Source organism: Tursiops truncatus, chromosome 19 (genome assembly GCF_011762595.2).
Source record: "Tursiops truncatus isolate mTurTru1 chromosome 19, mTurTru1.mat.Y, whole genome shotgun sequence".
NCBI classification, from domain to species: Eukaryota; Metazoa; Chordata; class Mammalia; order Artiodactyla; family Delphinidae; genus Tursiops; species Tursiops truncatus.
The window spans coordinates 42,589,983-42,617,188 of record NC_047052.1 but is presented as its reverse complement, the minus strand read 5'-3'; the positions used below and the strand labels follow the sequence as shown (position 1 = coordinate 42,617,188).

At 54.3% G+C, this 27,206-nt stretch overlaps 2 protein-coding genes across 23 annotated transcripts; both read right to left on the bottom strand.

The window, feature by feature from the left end:
- Nucleotides 1–37: 37 nt before the first annotated feature.
- Nucleotides 38–12,023, bottom strand: FXYD5 (FXYD domain containing ion transport regulator 5). 3 transcript variants are annotated; one of them, XM_033845007.2, is made up of 10 exons: nt 11,883–11,907; nt 11,300–11,415; nt 11,151–11,211; nt 9,268–9,348; nt 8,463–8,516; nt 7,041–7,139; nt 4,354–4,422; nt 3,006–3,035; nt 2,852–2,926; nt 38–353 (listed from the first exon to the last, which is right to left on the bottom strand). In XM_033845007.2, exons 3-10 carry the CDS (start codon nt 11,209–11,211, stop codon nt 304–306), a joined length of 519 nt encoding a protein of 172 aa, XP_033700898.1. In that variant the 5' UTR covers nt 11,300–11,415; nt 11,883–11,907; the 3' UTR covers nt 38–303. The 3 variants fall into 3 exon arrangements, with proteins under 3 accessions (XP_033700898.1, XP_073652711.1, XP_033700900.1); XM_073796610.1 differs by lacking the exon at nt 11,883–11,907 and adding an exon at nt 11,525–11,617; XM_033845009.2 differs by lacking the exon at nt 11,300–11,415 and having other exon boundaries at nt 11,883–12,023.
- A 74-nt stretch (nt 12,024–12,097) lies between these two features.
- LOC101321670 (phospholemman) lies at nt 12,098–25,864 on the bottom strand. Of its 20 annotated transcripts, none has more exons than XR_012328169.1 (13): nt 23,964–23,990; nt 23,309–23,383; nt 22,760–22,796; nt 21,783–21,832; nt 21,536–21,587; nt 20,964–21,281; nt 20,706–20,796; nt 19,302–19,428; nt 16,742–16,771; nt 15,922–16,090; nt 15,023–15,097; nt 14,864–14,906; nt 14,689–14,705 (listed from the first exon to the last, which is right to left on the bottom strand). XR_012328169.1 is itself a non-coding variant. In XM_073796601.1 (11 exons), the coding sequence occupies exons 4-11, from the start codon at nt 21,816–21,818 to the stop codon at nt 12,181–12,183; spliced, it is 771 nt and encodes a 256-aa protein (XP_073652702.1). In that variant the 5' UTR covers nt 21,819–21,832; nt 22,760–22,796; nt 23,309–23,383; nt 23,964–23,990; the 3' UTR covers nt 12,098–12,180. The 20 variants fall into 20 exon arrangements, 13 of the variants coding, with proteins under 13 accessions (XP_073652702.1, XP_073652700.1, XP_073652701.1 ...); XR_012328170.1 differs by having other exon boundaries at nt 15,994–16,090; XR_012328171.1 differs by lacking the exon at nt 19,302–19,428 and having other exon boundaries at nt 16,742–16,874.
- Nucleotides 25,865–27,206: the final 1,342 nt, after the last annotated feature.

Genomic DNA, 27,206 nt, shown 5'->3' with positions numbered 1-27,206 from the left:
TTCCACTCCCCGTTCAGGAATGATCAGAGACCATGGCGCAAAGACCACAGCGCTTTACTTCTTGTCGGAACAGAATGGATAAATGGGGAGCCAGTCAGCCTTCAGGGAGGGCAGGGCTGGGAGAGTAGCGGGCTCAGGCCACCAGTTCCGGCTCTGGCTCCATCCACGTCCTACCTCTCAGGCTGGGCTTTGTTGACTAGTCTGTAGGTCCTTCGAGGGGAGGGAGGAGGCCAGGCACGGTGAGCCGGCGGGGGCTCAGTCTCGGGGTGCCCATCGGGTCATCAGCGCCCACTTCCAACGGACTCATCTGTCATGACTCCGGCATAACCGGGGCAACTGCCTACACTTGCCACCTGTAGGTGAAGGAAATGGTTCAGTCATGAGTCGGAACAATATCGATTATTGCGGTGATCTGGGTGCCGGAGGACGAGCCTCCCCTCGGGAGGCTCCAAGGCAACTCTGAGCAAGTGACAAGAAGCTGATGGGGGAAGAGCTGGTGCAAAGGTCCGCAGGGGGGACCTCCCCCCACCCCTACGCAGAGGAGCCCTAGCTTGTGTGTCATTTATGTGTTCAGCAAACATTTATTGTGCACCTACTCTGTGCCAGGCAGTGACCTAGGCACTGGGAACACAGTTGGGAGCAAGAATGGATAAAATCCCTGCCCTAGTAGAGCTTTCTAGTGCGGGAGACCGACAATGAGAAAAAGAACTAAGTCAAGTGCACATACAGTGATGTGTCAGACAGTGGTGCATGCTGGGAAGAAAAATAAAACAAGGAAGGATGCAGGGAGACCCAGGAGCTGAGGGCATCCTCATGGCAGTGACTAGAGGGGCCTCAATGAGGAGGTGAGGGGGGAGCCACATGGACATATGGAGGAAGGGTGTTCCAGGCATAAGGAACAGTCAATGCAAAGGCCCTGAAGCAGAAGTAGACAGGTGGGGTTAAGGGAGAGCAGAAAGGCCAGGGGGCTGGGCCAAAGCAAATGAGGGGGATCTTAGAAAACAAAGGGGACTTCAGAAAACAGCCCTCTCCCATCTCCTGGCTGCCACCCTTACCTACACCTCCCTGTCCCTCTAGACTCACCTCCTACCCCTCTCCTGCTCACACTGCCCCAGCCACCCTAGCCTCTTCCCGTGGTTATTGCAACACGCTAAGCTCATTCCTGCGTCTGGGACTTTGCACTTGCTGCTCCCTCTACCTGTTTTTAAAAATCATCTTCCTTATCAGAATCCATTCTGATTTTACCTCTTTAGAGGGAGTACCTCTCCCCATCCTTCTCAATCCATCTTTATTTTCCTCCTGGTAATTCTCTTTTCCTGTACCTCTGCTCCACTCTGTTCATTAATGTGTTGAGCTGTTTATTGTCATCCCCCCACCAGCTGTGAGTCCTCCGAGGGTGGGGACCAGGGCCCCCAGCATCACAGCACAGGCTGGGCACAGAGTAGGTGCACACAAATGTCACTGGAACAGTTTATGGCCCCAGAGCTAACATATAGGCTCTGCCCTCACACAGACCTGGGTCCAGTCATTCCCTGATTTTTCTGTGCTGTGTGACCTTGGACAAACTTCTCAACTCTCTGAGCCTCACTTTTCCCACAGGGGAGAGAACAGGGTCTGGCACTAAGTCAGGATCTATAAGCACAAGTTGAACAACTGAGGCAACAGTGCTTGACTCCCTGATTCAACAGGATCAGAAACGCATCAGCGATCTCTTTTTAATTCTATCAGTGTTCCGTCTCCCACCTTAAAGCAAAAAGCTGAGGCTGTGCCCATTTTCCTGATAAGGAAGTTGGACAAGAGAGGTCACTCATAAAACTTGGCGTGGGTTGTACAGCTTAACTGAGAGCTTGCAAACTGGTTGCCCTCGTGTTTTACTTAATCTGTAACTTTTTTTTTTTTTTTTTTGCGGTACGTGGTCTTCTCACTGTTGTGGCCTCTCCCGTTGCAAAGCACAGGCTCCAGACGCGCAGGCCCAGTGGCCATGGCTCACGGGCCCAGCCACTCCGCGGCATGTGGGATCTTCCCAGACCGGGGCACGAACCCGTGTCCCCTGCATCGGCAGGCGGACTCTCAACCCCTGCGCCACCAGGGAAGCCCCTTAATCTGTAACATTTTTTAAACTTCTTAAAAAATTAGTTTCTCCACTTGTTAATCTCCCTTTGCCCCCCTTCCCTGCTCGACACTGGGCCCTGGGAGGCTGACTTGAGAGGCCGCAGCCCACAGGCCCTGGAGGGAGAGAGGAGGGCAGGAGGAGAGAGAGGCTGAGGTATCCAATCCCCTCGACCCCTGCCCCGCTCCCTCCCGGTGGGCTTACCAGGAGGCACGGCTGGAAACCTCTCTCTGAAGCCACAGTTCCTGCCTGGGGCCCCCTCCTCCACTTCCATCTCTCATCAGGCCCTGGCGCAGCCATTACCACTCCTCACTCATGCAGCCCGGGGCCATCAAAGCTTCCCGCTATTGCTAATCCTGGGGAGCTGCATTCCCCTGCCACCGCTGTGTGAACAAGCGCAGGCTAGCCTGCTGGAGAAGACCACCAGGTGAAGAACTGAGGTGCCCATAGAAGCAGAGCTCCCTGCTGACCCGCGGCTGACCTCAGACACGTGAATAAATCCAGCTGCAACCAGAAGAACCATCCAGCTGAGCCCAGCCTAAGTTTCCAAATTGCGGAATTGAGAACTCAGTAAATGGTTATCATTTTAAGCCACTGAACTCTGGCGAGGCTTATATGGATATGCCTCCTTTAAAACAACCTTGCTCAGGGGCCTTCAAGAACCTACCCTCCGTCAGAGTCCAAGCCAAGGCCTCCTCCCTCCCAGTCCTGATGCCCCTCCCCCCCAACCCCCGTTCTCACTGGTGAGGATGACAATGCCGGTGATGAACAGCACGGCTGCCACCAGCAGGCCCCGTTTCCGAAGGGTGCCCTCATCTGCAGAGAGAGAAATGGAAGCGTGTGGCGAGAGGGGCCTGCACCCTCCTCTCCCCACAGCCTCCCATGGGTAACTTACCATAGGAGAAGGGGTCGTCCTCGCTTGAACCTGGAGGGGACAGAAGGGAGCAAAGGTTTGTGGAGTGAATCGGTGAGTGAGAGTCAGAGTCAGAGCAGAGACACCTGGGTTTCAGCCTTGGTGCACTTAGAGCAAAACTGAAGTCCTTACTCAGCACACAGTCTGGTTCCCTTCACCTCTAACCTTTTCTCCTCACTTGCCCCCCTCACTTACTGGACTCCACCCCCACCCCCCCCCACCCCCGCTGGTGACCATGCAGACCCTTTCTCACCCCAGGGCCTTTGCACTGGCTGCTCCTGCTGCCTGAAGCTCCCTTCCCCAGGTGGCCACATGGCTCCCCCTCAGCTCCTTCTCAGTGAGGTCTCCCTGGCCCTTTACAGAAAATACTCTCCAGTCGTTCTCTCACCCTAACCCTGCTTCATTTTTCTTTTTTATTCCTTTTTTTCTTCGTTTTTCTTGATAGCAGCTTAAAACCACCTCATATATAGTTATTATGATTCTTATTTATTGTCTCTCTCTCCCCATGAAAACCTTTCCTTCATTAGGGAAGAGATTTTTGTCTGTCTCATTCGCTGCTGTACCCCTGGCACCTAGAGCAGTGCCCGGCACACAATAAATGCTCAACGAATATTGCTTGAATGAACGAATGAACTCTCTATATGACCCGTGGGTGTATCATTTCCATCTGTTCACTGGGGTTGGCTGGACAGGAAGTGGAAGATAAGACCGGGAGGGGAAGAATCAAGGTGCCCCTGCAAACTGAGCTCCCTGCTGACCCCAACCTGATCTCCAGTGCACAGGTAAGTCCAGCTGAGACCAGAGAAGCACCCAGCCAAGCCCAGACTAAACTTCTAAGCTGCAAACCTGAGAGCTACATACATGGTTGTCTTTTTTTTTTTTTTTTTTTTTTGGCTGCGTCCGGTCTTAGTTGCGGCATGTGGGATCTTCACTGTGGCATGCAGGCTCTTTTAGCTGCGACATGTGGGCTCTTTTAGTTGTGGCATGCGGGAACTAGTTCCCTGACCAGGGATTAAACTTGGCCCCCTGCGTTGGGAGCACCAAGTCTTAACCCCTGGCCCACCAGGCAAGTCCCTAAATGATTGTCATTATTAGCCATTGGGTTTGGGGGTCGTCGGCATGCAGCACTCACTTATGCATTCATTCATCTATTCAGACATTTCTTGTGTGTCTACCCTGTGCCCACCCACAAGAACACCAGCCCTGAAGTCAGGTATTCGCCCGACCCCTGTTTACTGAGCACTATTCTGTGCTGGGCAGTACTGAGGCGCTAAAAACACACAGTGAGTAGGAGATAGCCTGTGTCCAGTCTGGGAAGGGAGCTACTGACCAGTCTGCCGGGGGGCGGGGTCCGTCCTGACGTTTTTGCGTGGGAGTTGAGTCTTGGGGGGCGTGGGGCCTTGAGTGGAATCAGCAGAGAGAGTGGCCAGAAGATGGTGGAGGGCAGGAGTGAGCCGTGGAGGGAAACAAAAGACAACTGAACGTCTGCGTCTGGGAGAAGCCCCTCTCCCACGCCTACCTTCAGGGCGCAGGCCAGGTATCCCCGCCTCCCACCCACAGAGGCAGCCAGGAGTGGCAGGTATGGAAATACTGCAATAAGCCTGCACCCCCCGATTAGGACCAACAGCTCCGACTCCCGAGGAACCCCTGGCTCCTCTCCTAGGACCTCCCGGACCACCCCGTGATCAGGAATAAAGGGTCACATCTGTCAGAGCCACACAGGGGCCTCCAGAACCCTGACCCAGTTACAGAGCCTGGAGATGCTTGTTAGAAAACACGTTGAATTTTGCCTCTGCTCCCAGACCAGAAACACCAGCGGGTTCCTCTCTTTAAAAAAAAAAAAATTCAATACCCAAGGGAAGACCTGCCGCTCTGGCACTGAGAAATGTCCTCAGTGAGGCGGCCATCCCTGCCTGATGCCCCGGTGTGAAGTCAGCATGCAGAGAAGCTGTCTCATGACCTGGCTCCCCAGGCCAGCCTCAGCACCTCGTTCCCTAAATAGGAACCGATTACGAGATGTTCAGGAAAAGTTCTTCCAAGAAAAGGGATGAGCCAGATCCAGGGTAAAGATGGAGGGACCACAGGACATGTAATAAAACACAGCCTCAGTGGTATGTGGTGCTCATGCCCCGCCCCCCGGCCACTCCGGTGTGTGGGAACCTGGGCTCAAATTCTGGTTCTGCCACTTTGCACTGTGTGGCCTAGGGCCAGCCAAGTAACCTCTCTGGGCCTCAGTTCCCTTCCCTGTAAAATGGGGTACTGACAGCTCCTCCCACATAGGGTAGCTGTCAGCAGTGAACGAGTGACCACGTGAAAGCTTAGCACAGTGGGTCCCGCATGGAGCAAACCCTTAGCATGCTGTTGCTATTGTCTACCTGGCTCTCACTCCTCCCTTCTTCTGGCAACAGTCCCCTTTCTTTGGGGGGAAATGTTCCTGCTTCCCCAGACCATCTGGGTCTCCTGTTGTAACCCAGCCACAAGGGGGAGCATGTGACCCAGTCTCACCTTTCCCTACCTTTCAAATTCCAAGTAGGGCTTTTGAGTGGACGCTAGGTGACGGAAGTTCTGAGCTGGCCATCTCCTTGCCAGGTGGAAAACAAGCTCCAGTGCAAGAGAGACAAAGATGAAGAAGGGAGAGAGGCTCTGGGGGCGCTGGGCTCAGCAGTGCCTTTTACCACTTGGCTCCTTGACCCCCCTCGACCCAGTTGAATTTCCATCACGTACAACCAGGAACAAGGAATACCACATAGGGTAACCCAGGTCAGCAAGGAGTCAGAGTGAGTGAATCCAGAGATGTGAAGATGTTTTCTCATTTGGAAAATGTGGAAACAGCTGCTACACCCCCAAACCCCACTGTTGTACAAAATAAAATAAGCTCCCTTCCCCAAGACACCGTATTCCCATCTGTTGTAAAATTGTTTTAATAGACAGATTCTTTCAGAAGGAGATGCTTTACTGCCATCACTGGGAAGTTGTAACAATGATAAAAAAATCTACAAGCAGAATGGTGTGACCTTCTAGGTAGTGCTCTTGTGCAGTGCCCAGTCTGAGCAACCATGCATTCAACTCAGCCTGGGAGTGGCCTAACCTATAGTACTTTCCAGTGGGGGCTGCCTCTCAAATACGGATCATCACACAGGCATTAGAGACCCCCTATTACCTTTATTTTTGCTCATCCCCCTTTCCCACGCCTCTGGTAACATTAACTCCCTTGTCCTGAGGGGAGCCACCTCTTCCCTGACTCTTGGTCTATGCAGATCACACATGGGGCACAGACTCAGGGCCTGACCAGTCAGAGCTGTTCATTTCCCGGGCTCCCATTGGTCAGACATAGGCACATAACCCCAGCTGGGCCAATGAGAGTCAACTCTAGGCCTTTCAGCTAGAGATGCACTCTAGCTGCTGAGTTTGTAGCCTAAACTTAGAGCTACGGGACCACCTTTGTCACTAAGAGGGGAAAAGCCGCTTGAGAATGAAGAAAACAGAGCTGAGGGAGGAAGCAAGTCAGTCATGATGACAGTGCTTGAGTCCAGCTGTGCCTGAAATTGGTGCCTCTGTACTTTACAGAGCGTATATCGCTAATACATCTTTTTTTTTTTTTTTCCAGTTGGGTTTTCCGAGTTTTGCAACTGAACAGCTCCTGCTCTAACATTAAGAAGATCTACACCAAGGAAACACCTGCAGGTACATTTCCCGCACCAGCCCTTCGAAGGGATCTGAATAAAGAGGGGTCCTGAGTCTACCAAGTTTGGAAAACGCTGCAAACTAGATGCTCCCCCTTGGGATGTCTGCTACAAACAAGCTTTATTACGACTCTGAGAAGTCCTGCCAGATAGAAACGTGTTTAACTTTAACTCAGAGTTTCCCGAATACCTTTGACCGCAAACCGAGAAAATTTTTTTGAAAAATGTATTAATTCCCCAAACAGGTGCTCTGAGAAACGTACTCAGGGAAATGCCGACCTAGATGGAGAATTAAACACAACTCGTATGTTGCTGTTCTAGTCCCAGGCTCTACCTTGCGTCCTGCTCTTGTCTGTCCCCGGACCTGGTGTTAGAAGCACATCCATTTCCGTCGGTTGCTGGGTGTGGATCTCCATCTGGTTCGGGGTTGCTTCTACTCAGGTCGGAAGAGAAAGGAGGGGAGGGTAAGAAAGAAGCGAATCAGGGACCTGCAGAAAGCAGCAAGGGGCCCTCTCCCCTCCTCAAGTTGGCAAAAATCAAAGACATCCATGTACAGGTGCTGCTGTGGGGATGAGAGAGGGGGACTCTCTCACGCGCCGCTGGTGGCAGGGCAAATCAGTGTGCCTTTGCCCCACCGTGTCGTGGGTAAACTTTAGAGCCAGGTTCCTGGACCCTCATCCTAGCCGTGTCACTGACTTTCGGTGACACCTTGGGTGAGTTACTCTGAGCCTCCTGTAAAGCGAAGCTAATGCTCATTTCTACCTCAGAGGGTTTGTGTGAGGATTGAATGAGTGAATGAGGGTAAAATATTTAGAACCATGACCGGCACTTAATTTGTGCCATAAGTGCTCAAGGAGGAGGGGACAGGCTTGCTCACTGCGGCACTGCAAGCAACAGGAAGCACTGGAAGCAACCAATGTGCTCATCAAGATGGGCATGGCTTCATCAGCTGTGCACCGGCACCCTGCAGAATGCCACGCAGTGAAAAAGACCCACATGGATGCTTCTATAGGACTGTGGGAAGAGCTTCCAAACACATTATTGCATGGGGAAGAAAAGCAAGTTGCTGAACAACAGTCATACAGTACCCTTAAGCTCCCACAACGACACCTCCCAATTAGTATGTTTTCCCCAGTTAATACACACGTGATGCAGTATCACTGGGGAACTACTCCCAATGTAACACTAACGGTGGGGACCTCTCAGAGAGGGAGAAGAGAATGAGAATGGGGAGTGGATGAAGGGATTTCATCTTACCTGCAATATTCTTTTTATTTCCAAGGAGAGCGTGTTTATGTACCACTAAACATTAATGGACAAAACTGGTGAACACTTTTTGAATGCTGTTATATTCCAAGAAAGGGTGAAAGAAATGATTTGAAAATTCAAAAAAGGAAAAAGATAAAGAGATAAAAGGAAGAAAATGAAGGGGTTGGCATACAGGGAGTTTCTGGGGTGTCTGCAAAGCTCTATTCCTTGACCTGGCTCATGGTTACATGGGTTCAACTTAGAGTAATTTAAGTTGTACACTTATGGTTTTTATATTTTTCTATAGGCATGTTATTTTTCATGATTTCAAACAATTTTTACAAGAAGTGAATGGAGTTAGCTGGCTGCCCCACGACAAAGTAAACCTGGGGATTCAGCACTGGGGGACTGAAATGGGTAATCAAGGACCCAGAGTGTCAGAGGAAGAGGGGCAACAATGTCTGTCCCAGGCCCACCTCCCCACCCTCTGCCCTGCCCAACTCATTACCAGCCTGCAGGGTTGAAGTCTGAGGCGTGGGCTGGAGTTCTGGTTGGACGGTGTCTGGAGTCCGGAAACAGGAAGAGAAAAGAGAGAAGATGCAGAGAAGGTGCATGGCTGGAGGTACAGGGGGATTTCCATAGCAACTCAAATTTGATGTCATGGAAACGAATTAATCCAGCCATTTGCTAACTGCCCAGATGGGATGCCAGTATCTCCCTGGCCTCAGGCCCTCCCCTCCCACAGATGTCTTTTCCCCTACTCAGCACACACCCGCGTCTGGTAAGAGCCCCCTGAACTTCCTTTGGGGAACCATCCTTCCCTGACTGTCAGTCCACTTGGTTCAATGGGCCTGGCACCAGCCCTGTTGGAGGTTAAACACGAGACCCGGGTCTGGCCAATGAGTTTTCTATGCCTGTGGCCACAATGATCCGCTCACAGGTGGGTGTGTGACCTGAGCCTGGTCACTGACACTCAGCTCTGGGGCATCTGCTGGATCGGGGAAGGGGAAATTCTCTTTCCTCTGGATTCTTAGCAGGTAGGATAGAAGCTCCAGGTCTCTATGGGCCATCTTTGCTCCATAAAAGGAGAATCTGCCTGAAAATGAAGCCATCACAGAGAAAACAGAACCGGGAGATGGAGACACGTTCCTGATAGCATAATCTGAGCCTAGACGGAGCCATGCCTGAAGGTTTACCCCTGGACTTTTCAGTTACACAAATCCAAACAATCCCGTTTGGTCCAAGTTGGAGGTTTTTGTTGCCATTGTTATTTGCAATGACAGGATCTTGACAGACTGTCCCTCTTTCCTCACCTGGGGCTGGAGTCAGGGCATGAACGTTCTCAGTGACTGGGTCTGCTAGAGTAATGGATATGGCCTCCTCCAATGTCTGTCCTGGGAAGTCAAGGATGAGAAGTCAGGGAGGAGCCTCTGGTCCCCCTTCTCTCACCGAAACCCCTACCCTGCCCTCCCTCCTGAAACTTTGGGGGATAACCAGGAAGTCCTGTCTGCTGGCGGAGCAGCAGACAGATGTGTGATCAGCTTTGGTGGAAGTGTTTTAAGAAATGCTAATACCCCAGCACCCGACCTGCAGCTGCCTCTCCGTACCCATCCTTGTGGGGTGAGAGAGGCAGTTTAGCCTAGGAGCCCAGGTGCTAGACTCAGCCAGGGCCCTGATCTCAAAATCTGTTCCCAATAACTTCCTTGCTGTGAGTCCTGGAGCAAGTGAAGCCCCTCTCTGAGCCTCGGCTGCCTCATCTGCAAAGTGGGGATAATACTTGAATCTACTACTCAGGACCGTAGAGAGGGTGAAATGAGATGGAGGTCTCCCGCACTGCTTAACATGCAGTCAGTGCTGGATAGAGCCACTGTCCCCCACCCTGGCCCAGCCTCCCTGCTCTCCCTCCTGGACCATCACACAACCTCCTCCCTGGTCTCCCTGCTCCCATCCCGCCCCTACAGTCTGCTCCCCACACACAGCCAGAGGGAGCCTGTGAACCCCTGAGTCAGATCAGGGCCCTCCTCTGGCTGCATCTCACTCCTAGTAAGAGCCAAAGTCCTCACCTGGCCCATAAGTCCCCCCTCCACCCGGTCCCCTGTCACCTCTCTGACCTCTCCTCTTACCACCCTGCCCCTTCCCACCCTAACCCTAACCCAAACCCGAACCTGAACCCTGGCCTGCCTGCTGTCACTCACATTCTCCAGACAGCACTCGTTCCTTACATACCTGCTTGGCTTGTTCCCTCCTCTCCTTCAAGTGTCTGCCCAAATGTCACCTTCTGGTGAGGTCTTACCTGATCACCCTATTTAAACAATCCTCATTTCTCTCCTCTGTTTTTCTCTATAGCACTTTTCACCTTCTAGCATACTATATAATTTACTGATGTGTCAGTTACTGTGTGTCTTTCCAACTAGAATGTGAGCTCCTGTTTTATGCAATTGCTGTTTTCCCAGTGCCTAGAATAGGATCTGCTCAGTGAACGCTTGTTGAATGACTGAATGAACACAGGAAACCCATTTCATCAAAGAGAAGTGGGGTAGCTTCAGTGCAGAGTTTGCTCTGGGTTCCAGGGTTGTAGCCCAGCCCCTCCACTCACTAGCCTCTGGCACAGGGCACTTTCCTTCACTGGGCCTCAGTTTCCTCATCTGTAAAATGGTCATGACAACAGCATCACAGAGTAGAGCTGGAGCTGAAACAAGCACCTGTCGTGTAGAAAGCACCTGCAAAGGCCCCCCACAGGGACTGCCTTCAGAAAACACTTCTCAGGTAAGGGTGAGACATCTCCAACTCCTGGACTGGCCCCAGCTCACCCTTTTCCCTAATCATATATCACCCGGGGATCCCAGGGAGCTGCTCTGCTGTGAGTCCTGCGTTCCTGGCTGCCAAGTAGGAAACCGACACCCATCTCCCCGCCAAATCAAACTCCGTTGAGTCCTTCTTGGAGGTGAAATGGAGGATGCTCAGCAGGACAGGCCCTGGCCAGACTCGTTGGAAGCGGCCACCCAGGTCTGAGGTATCTAAACAGGGTGTAACCTTGGCCCCCTTACTGGGGCCCCCACTTCCTGGTGCCAGCTCAGGAGGGGACTGAGGACACAGGACAGAGCGTCCAAAGTCACCAGCCGTCCACCCAGCAACACATGCACCCGGAGCGGGGCTGAGGGCTCTGCAGCAGGGTGGAGTCAGGGCTGGGCCTTACCTCTGGTGGGGAGAATCAGGCCAACGAAGACCAGGAGACACAGGCGACCAAAGGGCGACATCTAGAGCAAGCCAGAGCGGGGGTCAGCCATGATGTCAGTGAGGCAGGCCCAGGGCAACCCGCGGGGACCCTGCAGCCCCCTTCCTTACCCTGAGCAGGCACCTCTGGCTTCAGAGACCCCTGCCAGGGTCTTTGGCTGCGGGAAGGAGGGCCAGGGGGAGGGTCTCAGAAGTGGGGATCGCCAGCAGTCACTCCCTCTTTCCCTCTGCAGGTCCCCAAAGAAAACAAGAAGCATCAGACTAAAGCAGGCTTCAAGTAGCAGCCACTGCACGGGGCTGAGGCAGAGAAGCACTCAAGGGCTAGGCAGGACTGACCGTGCAGGGCGAGGGGAGGGATCTGGGGCACCGGAGGAGATCTGAGGACCTCGGTCCCTCCCTCCGGGGCAGTCCTCAGAGCAGAGGAGTCAGCTAGGAGGGGGAAAGAGGAAGAGTGAGTAATGTGCTCCTGATCTCAGAGGAAAAAGTGAGCTGGTGTTAGGGGCCTCCCTGCAGGGACAATAGAGCAGGATGCTGGGCAGATCTGGGAGGGTGAGAGGGATGGAGGCGAGCTGGGGAGACTGAGGCAGGAGGAGAGAAGCAATGCCGCAAGCGGAGGTACTGGGGAGCCGGAGGGACAGGGAGCATGCATGGGGGGGGGCGCGGAGAGGCGCCAAGAAGATCGCTCTCTACCCACCTGAGCCCGGCCCCTGGGCAGAGGGGAGCGGACGGAGGAAGATCGGAGGAGAGACTCACGTCAGAGCTGGTGGTCCCGAGCCGCCGGCAGCCTCGTGCGGAGAGGGCAGCTGCAGTGGCTGAGTCCAGGCGGAGGGTGTGGCCAGGGGAGCGCTGGCGGGCGGGGACCGAGACGGGCTCAGTCATTTCCTCTTGGGTTTCCTGGCTTCAGAGCCCGGGGTGGGAGCAGGAGGGGGAGACGTTGAGGGCTATGGGGGGGCTGGGGTGAGAGGCTGGGCGGAGGCCTCCAGCCCCCCGGCCTAGGGGAGGGTGGGGGTGGGGAACAGCAGGGCGGGCAGGTCTGGGCGGGGTGGGGCTCCTGTGGGGAGGGAGGGAGAGCGGGGGAGGGGTCTACTCTGGGGTCTGGGGATGAGAAGGGAAGGGGCAGCTGGGGGCGGTGGCGCTGAGGGAGGGAAGGGAAGCTTGAGGGGCTCTGAGAGAGAAGGCGGCCACTGTGGCGCTGCGGGAGGGGAAGGAGAGGAAGGGGGAAAATCTGGGGATGGGGGAGACAGCTCCCCAGCTTCAGCTTTGTCCCCTCCCCAGTTTGGCCCCCACAGATGAGAGCACACAGACAGAACAGGGGGAAAACCAAATGCGCGTTTATTAAGCTCAAGACACAGACGCTGAGGGTGCGGGGAGCAGGGAGGTGCCGGCGAGTAGCACACAGGGATTGTGGGGGGCTGAGGGTGGACTCCCGGGACCCCAGGAGCTGGAGGCCTGAGTCCCTGGGTCTGGGATGCAGACGGGCTCTTTGGGGGGTCGTAATTGCCAAGGCCTGGGGAGGTGCAGCGGCTCCAGCCTTGGAGTAGGTGGGACGGCTCATTCAGGGGAGCGCTCCCTGGGCAAGGCTGGGGTCCCCACCGCCTCCACCTGGTCCTCAGGCTCCCGCAATCAGGCAGGGACAGTAGTGGAGGTGCCCAGGGCTGGTCTACACGCCGCCACCTCCAGGGGCTGGGGTGAGAGGGAGTGAGAGAGAGAGAGAGAGCCATGGAGCTCCAGTGGGCAGCAAGAGGGGTGCAGGCAGCCCCCCGCCACACACTGCCAGGCCCCCTTCATGGAAGTCAGGTCTCCAGACTGTCACCCTAGAGCTAGCCCTGGGAAGTTGTCTTGCCTCCCTGCATCCTAATATCTGGTCCATAGAGGGACACCTTTGGGGCTTTTGTCCTGTCCCACAGGACACTGTCATGAGAGGAACACATCTGTGATGAGGCCGAAGACCCCTGGCCCAGCCTGGGCTTTTCTGTGGTGTCCCCCCACCAGAAAAGGAGTCTCCAACCCTCTCCCATGCTCCCAGCGTCCTCCTATACCCCCATTCCTTTCCAGCACACCATCTCTGGGACATTTGGATACAACAGGAATTCCTATGTCTCCCACCCACTTGGGCCCATCATTCAAGTGGAATGGGTGAGAATTCTGTACATATTCTTAGACTGTGGCCAGGTACCCAGGCCAACCGTACCCCCCCATCATCCACAAAGTGACCCATTAATGTTCTTAAATCTCATTAAATAAACATGAAACTAAACACATGAAATTCCACATCAAATCCTCCAAATATGGAGTACCCCAAGGCCCATTTTTTTAGTTCTAAAAACTTTATAAGAGGCAGAGTTTCCCATCTCTGATTTTTTAAAAGTCCCTGGAAAGGACACAGTTCCACTAAAAACAGGTCGAGATATTTTTACATAATTAAAATTAACACCCCCAAGGAGTCACAATCTTTCATCTACATGCTTATCCCCCCTCCTACATCCTACATCTATCCACCTGCACTCACTCTCCCCCTCCTCCTCACTCCACCCCCTCCACCCTCCACCCCCCCTTCACCCCACCCCCTCCCACATTCCACCCTCCTCCTCCATTCTCCACCCCTTCTAGGGACTCCTTCCCCCTCTTCCTCTATCCCCTCCTGCACCCTTCACCTCCTCTTACACCCCCATTCTCTTCACTCTTTATCCTATACTTTCCATCTTTCCATCCTCACACTCATATTCTCTCTTCTATTGTCTCTTTTCCAATATCAATTTTTTTTTTTTTTTTTTTTTTTTTTGATGTACGCGGGCCTCTCACTGTCGCGGCCTCTCCCGTTGCGGAGCACAGGCTCCTGACGCGCAGGCTCAGCGGCCATGGCTCACGGGCGCAGCCGCTCCGCGGCATGTTGGGATCCTCCCGGACCGGGACACGAACCCGGGTCCCCTGCACAGGCAGGCGGACTCTCAACCACTGCACCACCAGGGAAGCTCTCCAATATCAATTTTTAAAACCTGTATTCTATATGTCTCTCTTTTTGTTTTTTGATACAATTATTCACAAGCCTTCCTTCCTTCCTTCCTTCCTTCCTCCCTTTTTCTCAGTCATTTCATCCTAGATCTTCCCAACTGAACACTAAAGTCTGGAAAACATTCTATCTTCCTGCCTTCTCTAGTGCTCAACTCTGCCTTCATTCTGACTGCCAATATCCTTTTCCCATGTGGACCCCTCTCTCCACAGGCTGTGGCTTTCTCATCTGGGGAATTAGTTCATCCTTGCTTTTATGAGATTAGGTACTTGTTTCTGGGCTGTTTCAAGGACCCTTTAGGACATTTCACATCCCGCTAACTTCATGTTTTAACATGTTTGATCGGCAGGGTCTCAGCTCCATCGTTGGTGGCCCCATTCTTAGGGCCATCCAGTGCAGTTTCCCCTCTGACTCCCCTCCCTGCTCCCACCCATCTTCCCAGAACCACACCCTTTCACACCCTCACCTGAGGAGGGAAGCTCCGACTTACAGGATTTGCATGTTGGGCTGTGGAAGCAAAGATGAGAGAGAGAAGCATAAACAGGCTCAGTTGCGCAGGCTTTCTGGGAAGCACCTGGCAGGCCCCGGGGGCCCTTTTGTTTGGCAGCCCCCCTGTGCCCCAGGCCGCTCCCACCCCTCCCCGTCTCTCCCCACTGCTGCCGGACCTCTCAGACCTGGAGTCCGCCTTCCTGCACTTCATCTTCTTGCCTGTTAGGACAGAGACAGAACAGAACAAGGAGACAGGACATAAGGGTCTGGACAAAAGCCAGCAGGGGAACTGCAGGTGCCCAGGGCTTTGGAGCCCAAGAAGGGGTCACACTTACTGATGATGATGAGGATGCCCAGCAGGAACAATATGGTGGCCAGAGTCATGCCCACGGTCTGGACAGTGTCATAGTCTGGGGAAGATATGGGAGGACATCAAAGTGGGGGCAGCACCTCAGCTCCCCTGGAGCCTTGGCCTGGGTTCAAGGCCGCAGGCTCCTCCAGTGGGTCAACGTAAGCATCAAGTGCATGGCCTTGGGCGTTGGGCGCTCCCCTTAACCTCTCCTCTTTACCCTTCTCTTACCCTTCTCTGGATTGTTTGGCCATAGATATAGAGAAAGATATGAACTTCCTCTATTGCATATATATATATATATATATATATGTATATTTTTCAGCAAACAACCTTCTCTGTGGTCTCTCTGTCACCCATCCCCCTACTCAACCCTCCAGCCATAGGGATCCTGTTAACACCTGAGTCTGCTCAGGGTCTTCCTGCGTTCAGAGCACACCACTCCACCCCCTCCAACTTCCACTGCATTGCGAGGAAAAGCCAAAGTCCTCCCCACAGCCCATGAGGCCCTGTACCACCTAGTTCCCATCCCTTCTCAGAGCTCATCCCACTCCACTCTCCTCCTCAATCCCCTACTCCAAGCACACCAGTCTCCCTGCAGTTCCTGGAGCCTATCAGGCTTGGTCCTACCTCAGGGCTTTTGCACTTGCTGGGCCCTCTGCCTGAAAGCTCCTCCCCCAAATATCCCTCCCTTACCAGCTTCTGGGCTTTATTCAAATGTTAGTGACACATTCTCTGACTGTCTCATTTAGAATTTTCCATGCTCTCCTCAACATTTCCTAATCTCGTTCTTTCTTTTATTTTCCTTCATAAGAATTATTCTTGTCTAGTGTGCTATAGTAAACATTTATAAAAATATTAATTTATAAAGCAACCACTCCGTACCAGCAGCAGCCCAGGCCCTTGCCCTCAGGGAGTTGTCGTTCATATTGTGTTAAACAAAAGAAAACCAAAAACCTCAGTCATGTGACCATGGCTAGATGTGGGTGTGGCCCCTCTTGCTGGGGAGTCAGGAGGGCTTCTGCTAGTAGACAGTCATTATTTGATCTGAGGCCTGAAGAAGAAAAAGGAGCTGTGTGGAGAGCTAGAGGAAGAGCATTCTGGCAGAGGGAACAGTAAGTGCAAAGGCCCTGAGGCAGGAAAGAACTTGGCGTATGGAGAAGCGGTATGAGTGAGCAATGGGAGAGGGCAGGAGGGTATTTAGAGGGAGAACTGGGGTCAGTTCTGCTGGACCTGGAGTCATTTTTTGAGCTTCAGTGCTGTGGGGAAGATTTAATGATATCATCCGAGTAACTCTTTCCCACAGTCCTTATAGGTAGGAACCATTACTATTCTTTATTTTACAGAAGGGCCCAGAGAGACAAAGTTTCTTGCTCAAGGCCACACAGCTAGTGAGTGGATAATCCAGGATTCAAATCCCGACAGCCCGGTGTCAGAGTTGTCTGCTTCTCTGATGATCCCGGTGCACCAGCCCAGAGTGCTGGTGAAGCCTAAAGAGGGTCCATAGAGGGTACCCCCTCCCCAAGTCTGACTCGGCCCTCCATGAGCCCAGCCGATGTGAATTATATCCACATGGTCACATGGCCAGTGGGCCAGCACGTAGCGTGTAGCCATAGCTGAAGCCACTTCAGCAGTGACCCATGGGGATCTAAAGCCACCCCTCATCCAGCCCCAGGGTACCCTCAGCACAGCATCTGCCACTCACCGTAGTAAAATGGGTCAGGTTCCTGAGGAACTGTGGCAAGGAGGCAGAGAAAGAAAGAGAGGGGGAAAAAATTTCAACAATGAGCTTCTTAACATTTTTGAGGATCCTGATGGGGCCACTGGTCCAGTGGTTTCTGTGTAGAAATCAGATAATGAGACGTCTTGCTCTGGATGATGTAGCCTCATGGCCAGACACAAAGCTTAAAGAGAGGAGCATAGGCTGGATTCCAGCCCCCACTCATTCCATTGGTCGCTACCTTCCCTTGTACAGTGTACAACCTACCTAACCATACATGGCGGTCCCGGTCCTAGCCCCCCGTGGAGGTCTAATGCAAGCATGGACTCATTTTCTGAAATACACATATATACTCCCGTTTGCATACGATGCTGAGACTCCAATCCCACTGCTGAGTGGACTGCTGAGTGTATCAGCTTCCCCTGAACACTCCCTGAAACTTCTCAGCCATCTGAGAGCCCCAAAAGGCAGGCACTGTGGCTACTGCTCTCATCCACTTGCTCCTGACACCAAATCCAGCAGAGCAGAGATGTCCAAAATTTTATATTATATTATATCATACTATATTATATATATATACTTATATCCTATATTACTTATTTCTCAGACATCAATTTAAAGATTCAAAATTGACTTTGTAATAACCTTCCCAGTGTGTGTGTATATGCACGCATATGTGTGTAGCTGTACCACAGAAAACATACTCATCCATTGGAAGACTCACTCTGATTTCAAAAACGTTAACATGTGGATAAAACGTGTGTGTGTCTGTGTGTCTGTGGATTTACTTTTCCCCAACTCCCACCTCCCTGTCTCAAACTATATTCCCCTTCAGGAGAGCTCAGAACATCCTTCCCATTCAAGAAACCCACCCTGATGCTTCCCTAATTCCTCTGACAGCTTTTAGTACACTCTGCCTTGATTAGAGCACGATTCTGCAAAACAAGCACCACTAGGGGAGTGGGGGTGGGGGTGGGGTATCAGGAGCGCCAGGGAGATGCCAGATGTTGTCATTAATGTTCTTCCCCTATCCAGGCTCAGGAAGGTTGGCTACCTTGAGGTTGGGAAGGGGGACATATGACTCATTCGGGCCAATGAACTCTGCAGCATTTAAGTGCCCGCGCAAGAGCTCTCTTTTGCCTTTGGCCTGGTGATACGAATGCTCAAGATCGTGGTTTCTCCAGTTTTCTTTGGTGAGTAGACACCCCCCAGTTGACCTGTGGTGGCCATATAGTCCAAATGAGAAATCTACCTTCATTGTGAGAAGCCACTGAGATTTTCTGTTACCACAGTATACTCTCGTTTAAACTGACTCATGCAGGTGGCACCCAGGCAAGACCCTGATGAGCACTGACTCACAGTGTGTAAGTTCACCCTTCTCAGTTCCCTGTCCAATCTTCAAAGAGCAAGTCTTAAATAGGAGCTGATGTGACGCTACACTTTCCAACCCTTGTTAATCTCCCAAGATGAAACAGGCCTTGGGTTCAGGGCCTTCAGCAGGCAACAATATCTAAATAGACTGTTATGATGTTATTTGCTTTTCTCCTTTATTTATTTATCTAGGCAGCATTTGATAGCACTGAGTCCATGCCAGGCTCTCTTCTAAGCACTTTACAGACATTAACACAGTTATCTTCACAGCAGCTCTCTGATATAGGCGCTATCTTCATCCTCATTCCACAAAAGAGGAACACTGAGGCTCAGAAAAGTGAAGTCACCTGTTTAAGATCATTTTAATACTTGCCTTCAGTGTAAGACCAAAAAAAAAAAATTCCTGATTTTCCATTTGTGGTGGCAGTATAAAATAAAGCTAACAAAGTTTTTTAAAAGTTAATTCTTTGAAGGAAAAATGTTAAATAAATATCAGTGTGGGGAACATTTGGACAGGGCAAAAATCATGAAGGTGGTACTCATAAGCATCAGGATGGGGAAACATTAGTTTAGAGCCATCTGTGCTCTGTCTTAGCTCCCCCACCAGATGGAGAGTAAATTTATTGGATTCATCTCTACTGTTAATCCTGGCATTTATAAAGTTTTTCAAAGAAGTTTTCTAGAATGAATGAATGGATGGATGAATGAATGAATGAGCTCCTACTAGGCTGCAGGGAGACTGCATCAGAGGTGGAGCAGTTGAATTATCCTGCTTTTGTCTCCTGTGCTTCCACACATCCTGCCTCCCCAAACCATCACAGAAGCCCAGTGGGTGAGCGCCTGCCCCAGAGTCCTCTTTGGTTCCTCCCTGGGTGCTCCTTGCTCCATGCAGAAGTTCCTCTTCTGGTCTCTGCTGCCCCAGCAATCTGGGTCCTCAGGACGAGACTGAGCTAAGGGTGGAGCCAGGAGGCAGGAGAAGGAATGTGCACCACTCCTGGCCAGTTGCCAAGGAGACATCAGGAAGGAGGTGGTTACTATGGCAACTGGGGCATCTTGAGAGGTGAAGACAGTTGATGGGTCTGGGTACCCCAGGCTGGATAGGATCCTGTGTGGGACTTGGGGGTTGGGTTTCTAACTCTGGGGCCAAACTTGACTGCCTCTGCTCCCTTTGTACCTCCTGTTGTTGCCTCTGCAGGACTGGCTTCTGGCCAAGCGGAGGGTCCTTCTTAGGGATAGGGACCCAGGCCCAGCTGTGCTCCTGCATCTTCTTTCTGTTCGTCCCCAACACACCCTCCTGCTCTCTGATGGGGTGGGGGATGGGGGGATGCGGGAGCCATCCCCCGCCCCAAAACAATCCATTCACTCATTAATTAATTTCATTAAGTGGTTTGCAACAGGCAACATGCATTTCCTCCCCCGGGGTTTCCCAAGACCTGTGGTCCCCTCTCCTGCTGTGACTGGAGAAAGGGTGTGGGGAGGTGGAGGCATCTGTCCTCCCACCTCTGCCCGTCTGCTGCCATCGATCTTGCTAACCACCATCTCCACGAAAGGAAGCACTAGGCTCCCGCCAGGCTTGCTGCCTCAGCCCTGCCCCCTCTCCCTAGGGTGGCTTCCAGCCTCTGCAGCCGCCCCCCCCACCCCCACCCCCCCGCCCTGCTTCAAATTCTGCAGATATGGCTCAGTGCAGCAGCCCCCACCTCCCAGGAAAGCAGACAGGGGAGGAGAGATCAGAGTGGAATTGGGGTTCCCTTCACTTGCCAGAGGTTCCTCAGCACCGCTGGCCTCTCCCCTGGCCCTGCTCTCAGCGCAAGAGACCCTCCCTTGCCCACCTCTCCCCCACCATGGAAGCATCCTTCCCCTTGCCTATCTGCAGAAGCAGGCTCAAGAAAGGGGGCTGTTGGGGGGGTCAGTATTTCGGGGGTGCACAATTGGGCTAATGGTGTGAAATGTAAATATCTGTGTGGGCGATGGAGGTAGAGAGGGGCATCTGTGTGCACACCCAAGTGCACCTTTCGGACCAGACAACACCCCGAATGTGGGCTGGGAAGGAGGGTCCTGACACCCATCCCTGCCCATGGGGGCTCACTGCAGTGGTACGGGCCCCACCCTGTGCCACCCCCCCTTCTCTTTTCCATTTCCCTCTCACGCTGTGGGGCCATCTCTCTCTCTCTCTCCCCCTCTGTGTCTTTATGCCTCCCTCTCCATAGTTGCCTCAGTCCCTCTGTCTCTCAGTCTCTATCTCTTTCAGGCTCTCTGTCAGTCTCTTTCTGTATTCCTTTCGGTCTCCCTCTCTCTTGCTCTCTGTCTCTCTCTGTCTCTCTCTCACTTCCTCCAGCTCCTATCTTTCCCTCTTTCTCCCTGCTTCCTACTGAACCTGCCTGTCAGAGATTTCAGGAAACACCCACCGTAGGTGCCAGCACTAGGAAAAGAAGAGGCATACGGACCCCCTCCCCTTACCCCCCTGAAATCTGCGAGAACCTCTGTGGCTGCAGATCCACCCGCTCCCACCTTCGAAGCCCATCTCTTCGAGTCCACTACCACCGCTGTGCTGGACCAGCCACCCGGTTGCTATAGCTACCGGTCCGAGCATCCTTTCTCCGGGGACTGCCGCTCTCCAACCACGGGTCCCGCACAGGAACGACACCACCGGGAGAAGGTGTCCAAGAGGCCTGGAGGGGTGCCAAGGGGTGCACTGCAGGGGCCTCCGCCCATGGTAGGAAGGGACATCCCCTTCCCCATTCCCCTCCCCTTCCAGTACTGGAATCTCCCCAGAGCCTCTCTCCTAAGCTCTAAGATCCCGGAGCCCCCCTGCGCCCTCTCCCCAGGCGACGCTCACCCTTTGTGGTGACCTGGGTCGGGGTCGCCATGCCAAGCCGGAGCAGGGGTCGGCTGGATGCCGAGGCGGTGAAGGCGCGGCTGCAGCAGCTGGAACCGGGACGGACTGTTGTCGGGGGGAGATGGGGGGAGCCCTGGTGTGGAGGGGGCCGTAGCCAATGGGGGCCCGGAGAGCCCGCCCCCGTCCCGGCCACCCCCGCCCCCGCCCCCGCCCACTGCCGACGTCCCCGCCCTTTCCCCAAGGGTGGGGGCGCCCTCTGCCGGGGCCAAGGGGGCGCCCAGGCTTTCCGCGCGAAGGGACTGACAGATCCACACCGCTCTGTCAAGACAGAAAAGCACGTTTTATTGGAAATCTGAGCGGCAGACGGGAGTCTGTGGGGGCAGGGCTGGGAAAGAGGACAGTCCAGATGGAGGTGGGCGCGCGGAAGGTGGGTGGGAGGCGTCAGGTGCCAGGGGAATTCTGTGTGGGTGAAAAGGGTAAGAGGCAGGAGAGCCCTCCAAGCCCCCTATCCCAGCCCTTCGCCCCCTCCTCCTTCCCCCCTCCCCCCTCCAGCCTAGTCAGAGCTGCAGGACCTGGCTGGCTTCCATCGCACCAGGTGTCTCTACCGCCTGCGGGTGGACAGACCTAAGGGGGAACACATAGAGTTCGGATAGCAGGAGGGGCACCCCAGCTCCTCTGGAAGGTGGGAGCACAGCAGGGCAACTCCCCGACCTCGGGTTTCAGATCAAGCCCCCCGCTCCACGCGCCCACGGAGGACCAGGAAAGGGGTTCTTGGAACCAGCTTGCATCCCCAAACACCCGAAGTCTCCCCAAACTCACGGCGGATTGAGCTGCGGAAAGTTCCCTCCTCTTCATCAGGTTCCCCAGTCCTGAGAAAAGAGATGCAGAAGGAATTGGGGATGGAAAAGGAGAGAGGCAGCTACACCCGGGAAACCCCAGTGCAGCCCCCATTTCACAGACTTGTGTACTGAGACCCAGAGATGGGCGAGGAGCAGGCTCCGGGCCGCCAGAAAATCCAGTGCACCCAGGAGCAGTTTAAGTGTTTGGCAGGAGGCGCTCCAGGCCGGTAACAGAGAGTACCTCCCCGAATGCTGGAGAAGGAACTAGAATTTGCAAAGGAGGTATAGCCAAAGCGACTTGAGGGCAGATTGCCTGGAGACGGCCTAGGTTAGAAACCTAGAGCCTTCACCTTGCAGTTGAGCGATTTGGGGCGTGTGACCACCTTCCCGTGCCTTGGTTTCCTCATCTGTAAAATGAGGTTAATAAAAGCACCTGCCTTATAGATATGGTGTGAGGGATAAATAACACATCATGAAACAGCATCCTGCACGTGGGACACACCCAATAAATACTACCTTTATTTATAATAACATCTACAAGTATCTTAATACCGACAAGGTATTCACACATTGCCTGGGCTTTACATTTTTATTTAAGGATGAATCAGAGAGCTAGAAACAGGACTCCGAGCTAAACTGGGCCGCCAAGTGAGGTGATCTCATTTCGCCGCGGCTCTTTCTTTCACAGCACTTACGGCGCTTCGTGATTTTATATTTGTGGGTCTGTTGGAGCCCATCGCCACCGCCCCCACTGGGCCGGACGCTCAGCCAGGCAGGGAGGGCAGTTAATTCGTGGCTTGGTCCCAAGGCCTGGCTTGGGGCTGGACACGTAGTAGGTGCTTGATACATATTTGCCGAGGGGTCTCTCTGGCTCTGGATTGAGTGGACTTCCGGCCTCGCCCCCAGTGCTCCTTCAGAGCGGGAGTAGATGAGTGAGAGCCCAGAGAGGCTTCTTACCTCTGCTGCTGGTTGAATTTGCACCGGCATCTTCTGCCTGTGGGTGGGGGCGTGGGGAGGAGTGCGCTGAGATTACGCTCTACGCGGCACAGCGAGCCAGAGCTCGCGCTCGCCAGAGCTCGCGCTCGCCAGGGCTGGAGCGGCGGGGGGGATAAGGGTGGGGCAGGGACAGGGGGGTGCTGGGCCTGCAATAGAGACGCGGCTGGCCCGAGGGAGGAGTAGAAGGGGCAGGGCGGAGCCTAGGGCAGGGAAAGGGGAGGGGCAGAAACAGGGGCGGGGCCGAGGGCGGGGCCGTAAACGGGGCGGGCCCGGGGGCGGTGATAGAAGCGGGAGCGGGGCCGAGGGCGGAGTAGAAGGGGCGGGGCCTAGAGCAGCGATGGGGAGGGGCATAAACAGGGGCGGGGCCGAGGGCGTGAGGCCGGGGTGGGCAGAAATAAGGGCGGGGCCAAGGGCTCTGATAGGGGCGGGGTTGGAGGCGGAGCGGGGACTGGACGGGGTTGGGACAGACACCCGCAGATTCGCGGCTGGAGTCTGGGTAGGGGTACTCACTCAAGATGATGAGTATGCCCAGGATGAAAAGGATCCCGGCGATGATGAGGCCTCCGATCCGCAGGGATTGGTAGTCTGTGGGCAGCAAGGAGGAGCGTGAATGCAGGGAGGGGAGGAGGAAGGATGGTAGAGGGGCAGAATGGGGAGGAAGGGGCAAGGAGGAAGGATGGGGAAGAGGAAAGGAAATCAATGAGAGGAGGAGGGAGAGATGTGGGAGAAGGGGGATCAGGGAGAAGAGAGGATGTAAAGAAAAGGGAGGGGAGGAGGTGGGCAAGGCAAGGAGGAGGGAGGAGACAAGGGAGTGGGGAAGGATGATGGTGAGGATCAGGGAGAGGAGAAAGGCAGGTGGCAGCAGAGGATGAGCCATAAGATACTAAGAGGTAAAAGGAGAAAGATTCAGAGATACAGAGAGGGATGAAATAGACAGAGACCAACAGAGAGACAGAGACAGAGGGAGATCAAGACAGAAAGAGTCAGAGAGCCAGATCAAGAGAAAGAGAGAGAATGAGAATGACAGAGACATAAACACTGAGTCTAGAGATAGATGGAGACAGAAACAGAGAGAGGTGGGGGGAGGGGAGGAATGAGGAGAGGACAGGCGAACCCAGCCCAGCACCCCCTAACTCCCAAAGAAAGGTGCCCCTCCCTCCCTCACCATAGGTGAATGGGTCGTGTTCCTGTGGCGCTTCTGGAAAGAGAGAAAGAAATCAGGGTCGGATGCTTCCTGGGATCCTGGACAAGGAGGGGCATAACGAGACCTTTTGGGGGTTTCACATTCCTGGGCCGAGAGTCTGGGGACTGCTGGACCCTGAGCAGGCTGCCTACCCTCTCTGGGTCTTAGCTGCCCCGCTGCACTGTCCTGGGTGGAACAGCAGGCACCTAACTGCCTCAGCTCTCCGTCTCATTACAGGTTGTCTCTGATTCCGTCATTCACAGGCCTCCATCCCGCGCTCCACCTTTGCCTGACCTGGGGCATCCTCTCCCCTCCCCCAGATACCAGCCTGTAACTGAACCCCACGTGAGACCCCAATTTCCTGGTGCCTCAACTGACTCAGTTCAGATTGGAGTCTCCAACTTGTTTCTCTTGCAGGGTTTCCCCTACCCTTGCCACCCTTGGGGCTGAAGTGGGTAGTGGGCTGCCTTCCCCGGACTCACCTGCGTTGACCATGGCGAGGAGACCCACACAAAGAACCAAGATGTGGCTGAGAGATGCCATTGTCCTGGGGGACAACAAGGGTCAGGAAACCTGTACCCTCAGTCCCCCACCTCTGGGGCCTGAACTCTCTTCAGGGGACTGTCTCTGTTAAGTCAGAGACAGTCCAGGGACTTAATTTCAAAAGCGTCCATCATCCAGGTTGATCACCCTGAGAAACAGAGGCACCCTCCTGCTTCACTGGGACACAGCATCACGAAAACAACCCACACCATGGGGGTCACAGAGCAGCAAGGACAGGGGTGAGACACACACACAGTCCACAGGGACCTCCCGCAGGCCAGGGCCTTCCCCACAGCAGGCCCCAGATTCCCCATGCCTACCCTGGATGCCTTGCCCCACCCAGGTGGAGAGACAGACACGCTGCCAGGGAAGAGGCAGCCAGGACATGCCCAAGGGCCCACCTGCCCGCACACCACAGCCTCACCGTGTCCGTAATATCCCAGCTCTCCTGCCCTCAGCCGCTGGCCCGCTCTCTGCCTGACCCTGGGTATAAATATCTCCCATTTCACCCCGGAGGAATTTGCCTCGCACAGGCCACCATGGCAACAGCCTTCCTCCCCCCCCTTGGGGGTCACGCACAACGCTGCCCGGGTGAGGCTGGGCTGCCACATTGCCATGGGCTGCCCCCGTGGGAAAGGCCACCCCTTCTCCTCTCCTGGAAGAGATGAGAACAGGGAAAACGTCCCCTTTGCCTGCCTCTGGGTGACATCTTTCATGAACGGACAATGCCAGGCGAGTGACCTGCGGCCCAGGCCAGTGGGGCTGAGAGGTAGAAGACAGATGCCAGGGGCAGGAACGCACGCACACATGCACACACGCGCGCACACACACACAGTGGGGCTGGAATGGAGACGACGCCCACTCCCTAAACTTCTGGTTGGAGCAGGACATGGGGTGGAGACCCAGGCACACGCTACTCCTTATCTGGGCCTTCTGCACCCCCAAACAATGACGCAGCCCGACCTACACCCTACACACGTGAGTGTCCAAAACCCACACCCAGCCAGGGTGCACGTGCCACAGCAGGAGCAGGGAGGAGCTGCACCCACACTTCCACCCCTGGGAGAACCCCAACGTCCCAACCACACTCCCTTCCTCTTGGGTCTGGCCTGCCTGGGAAGCCACTCCTGTTCCCAAAATAGGCGGCCCAGCCAGGCCAGGGGTGAGGCCTGGAGGGGAGGGGCAGGGGGCGCTCACCCCAGTCAGGCTGTCCCCTGCCGAAAGAAGGCCCCAAACGTCCGGCTGTGCCCTGGGGCCGAGCACTTTGGACCCCCTGGCCCAGAGCTGGCCGCGCTGCCCTCAGCCGTCTCCCCTCCCCGCCCCACCCCACCCCTACCCTCCCCAACCGGCAGCTGTAACTGGAGCCGGGCTGGAGGGGGGCCAGGGGGCGGCCCCCAGCCCAGACCGCCCTGGCCCGCTAGGTTAACTCTCTCAGCTCAGAGGGAGGAATCGTAGGCAGCCAGCCGTGGGGAAAGCTGGGGAGAAGAGGTGCCGGCAGGGAGGACTGTGTTACAGGCGCACAAACACACACACACACACTCACACGTGAGCCTCGGCCGCACCTCAGAGGGCTTCGGAGCTGGGAGGGCAGGGTGGGTGTCAATGATTTTCCACGCTGCTCCCTGGGAACTGGGCCCAGCCTGGGCTTAAGGTCACCTGGCCTGAGTGCCTAGGAGTCCACTGACCCCTGACCCCAGGGTCCTGCGGGGCCCTCGTCAGCACCACAGGGCCGTTTGGGGGGCATTTCAGCGTGTATATAGGTTGTCTTCTACTGACTGTGAGGTCCCCCAGGGGTACACACCACACACACACACACACACACACACAGAAACCCAAAGACCTGGATAAACAGGCACGAAACAAGACAAATACATGCATGTCCATACATACAAATCCAGAATGACACACCCATAGAGAAGCCCAAAGACACTCAGCAGCACTCCTCACACCAGTCACAAAACACCAAGACAAACACATTTGTACACACACAACACACACGTGTTCATTGAGATGGATGCCCGTATAGAGGCATAAAGACACAACCACACAACTGTGCACTCTTACAAATGGTCACAGAGATACACACTCTGGCGAGGACAATACTGACAAATGTCTGTACAGAAACACACCAACACATGCACACTAAACATAAATACATTCAAAGGCACCGCCACAGCCAGCACTCCTACACAGTCTCAGGCATGCGAAGGCACAAAAACTGTGCACATTTGTACACAGGCGCACACACACATTTATGTGGGCTCATGGAGAAGCAGAAACACTGTCAAGGACACAGGCATACAACCAACCACGCTGTGGTTTCATAACCATAAAAACAGACACACACACACACACACACATCCTCATGCACCAGCAAACAGGCACACAGCTGGTCATACAGTCGCAGACATACAGGCCCACGCTCTGTGTTCACACCCTTGGAGACACCACCAAATGTGCGCTGATGTGTTTAGCCCAGAACCTCCCCGTCCCTGAGCTCATGTGACCCCTGAAAACCCCTGGAGGACAACACACCTGGCGTCCTCATGGGCAGACCAGGTTACCAGGCACTGGTGACAGAGAAAAGGGGGATCAGCTCTGGGCTCTGCCATTCCTAGTTGTGAGAGCTCGAGCAGCCCAAGAGACCTCTCTGTGCCTTGGTTTCCCATCCTACAAAATGGA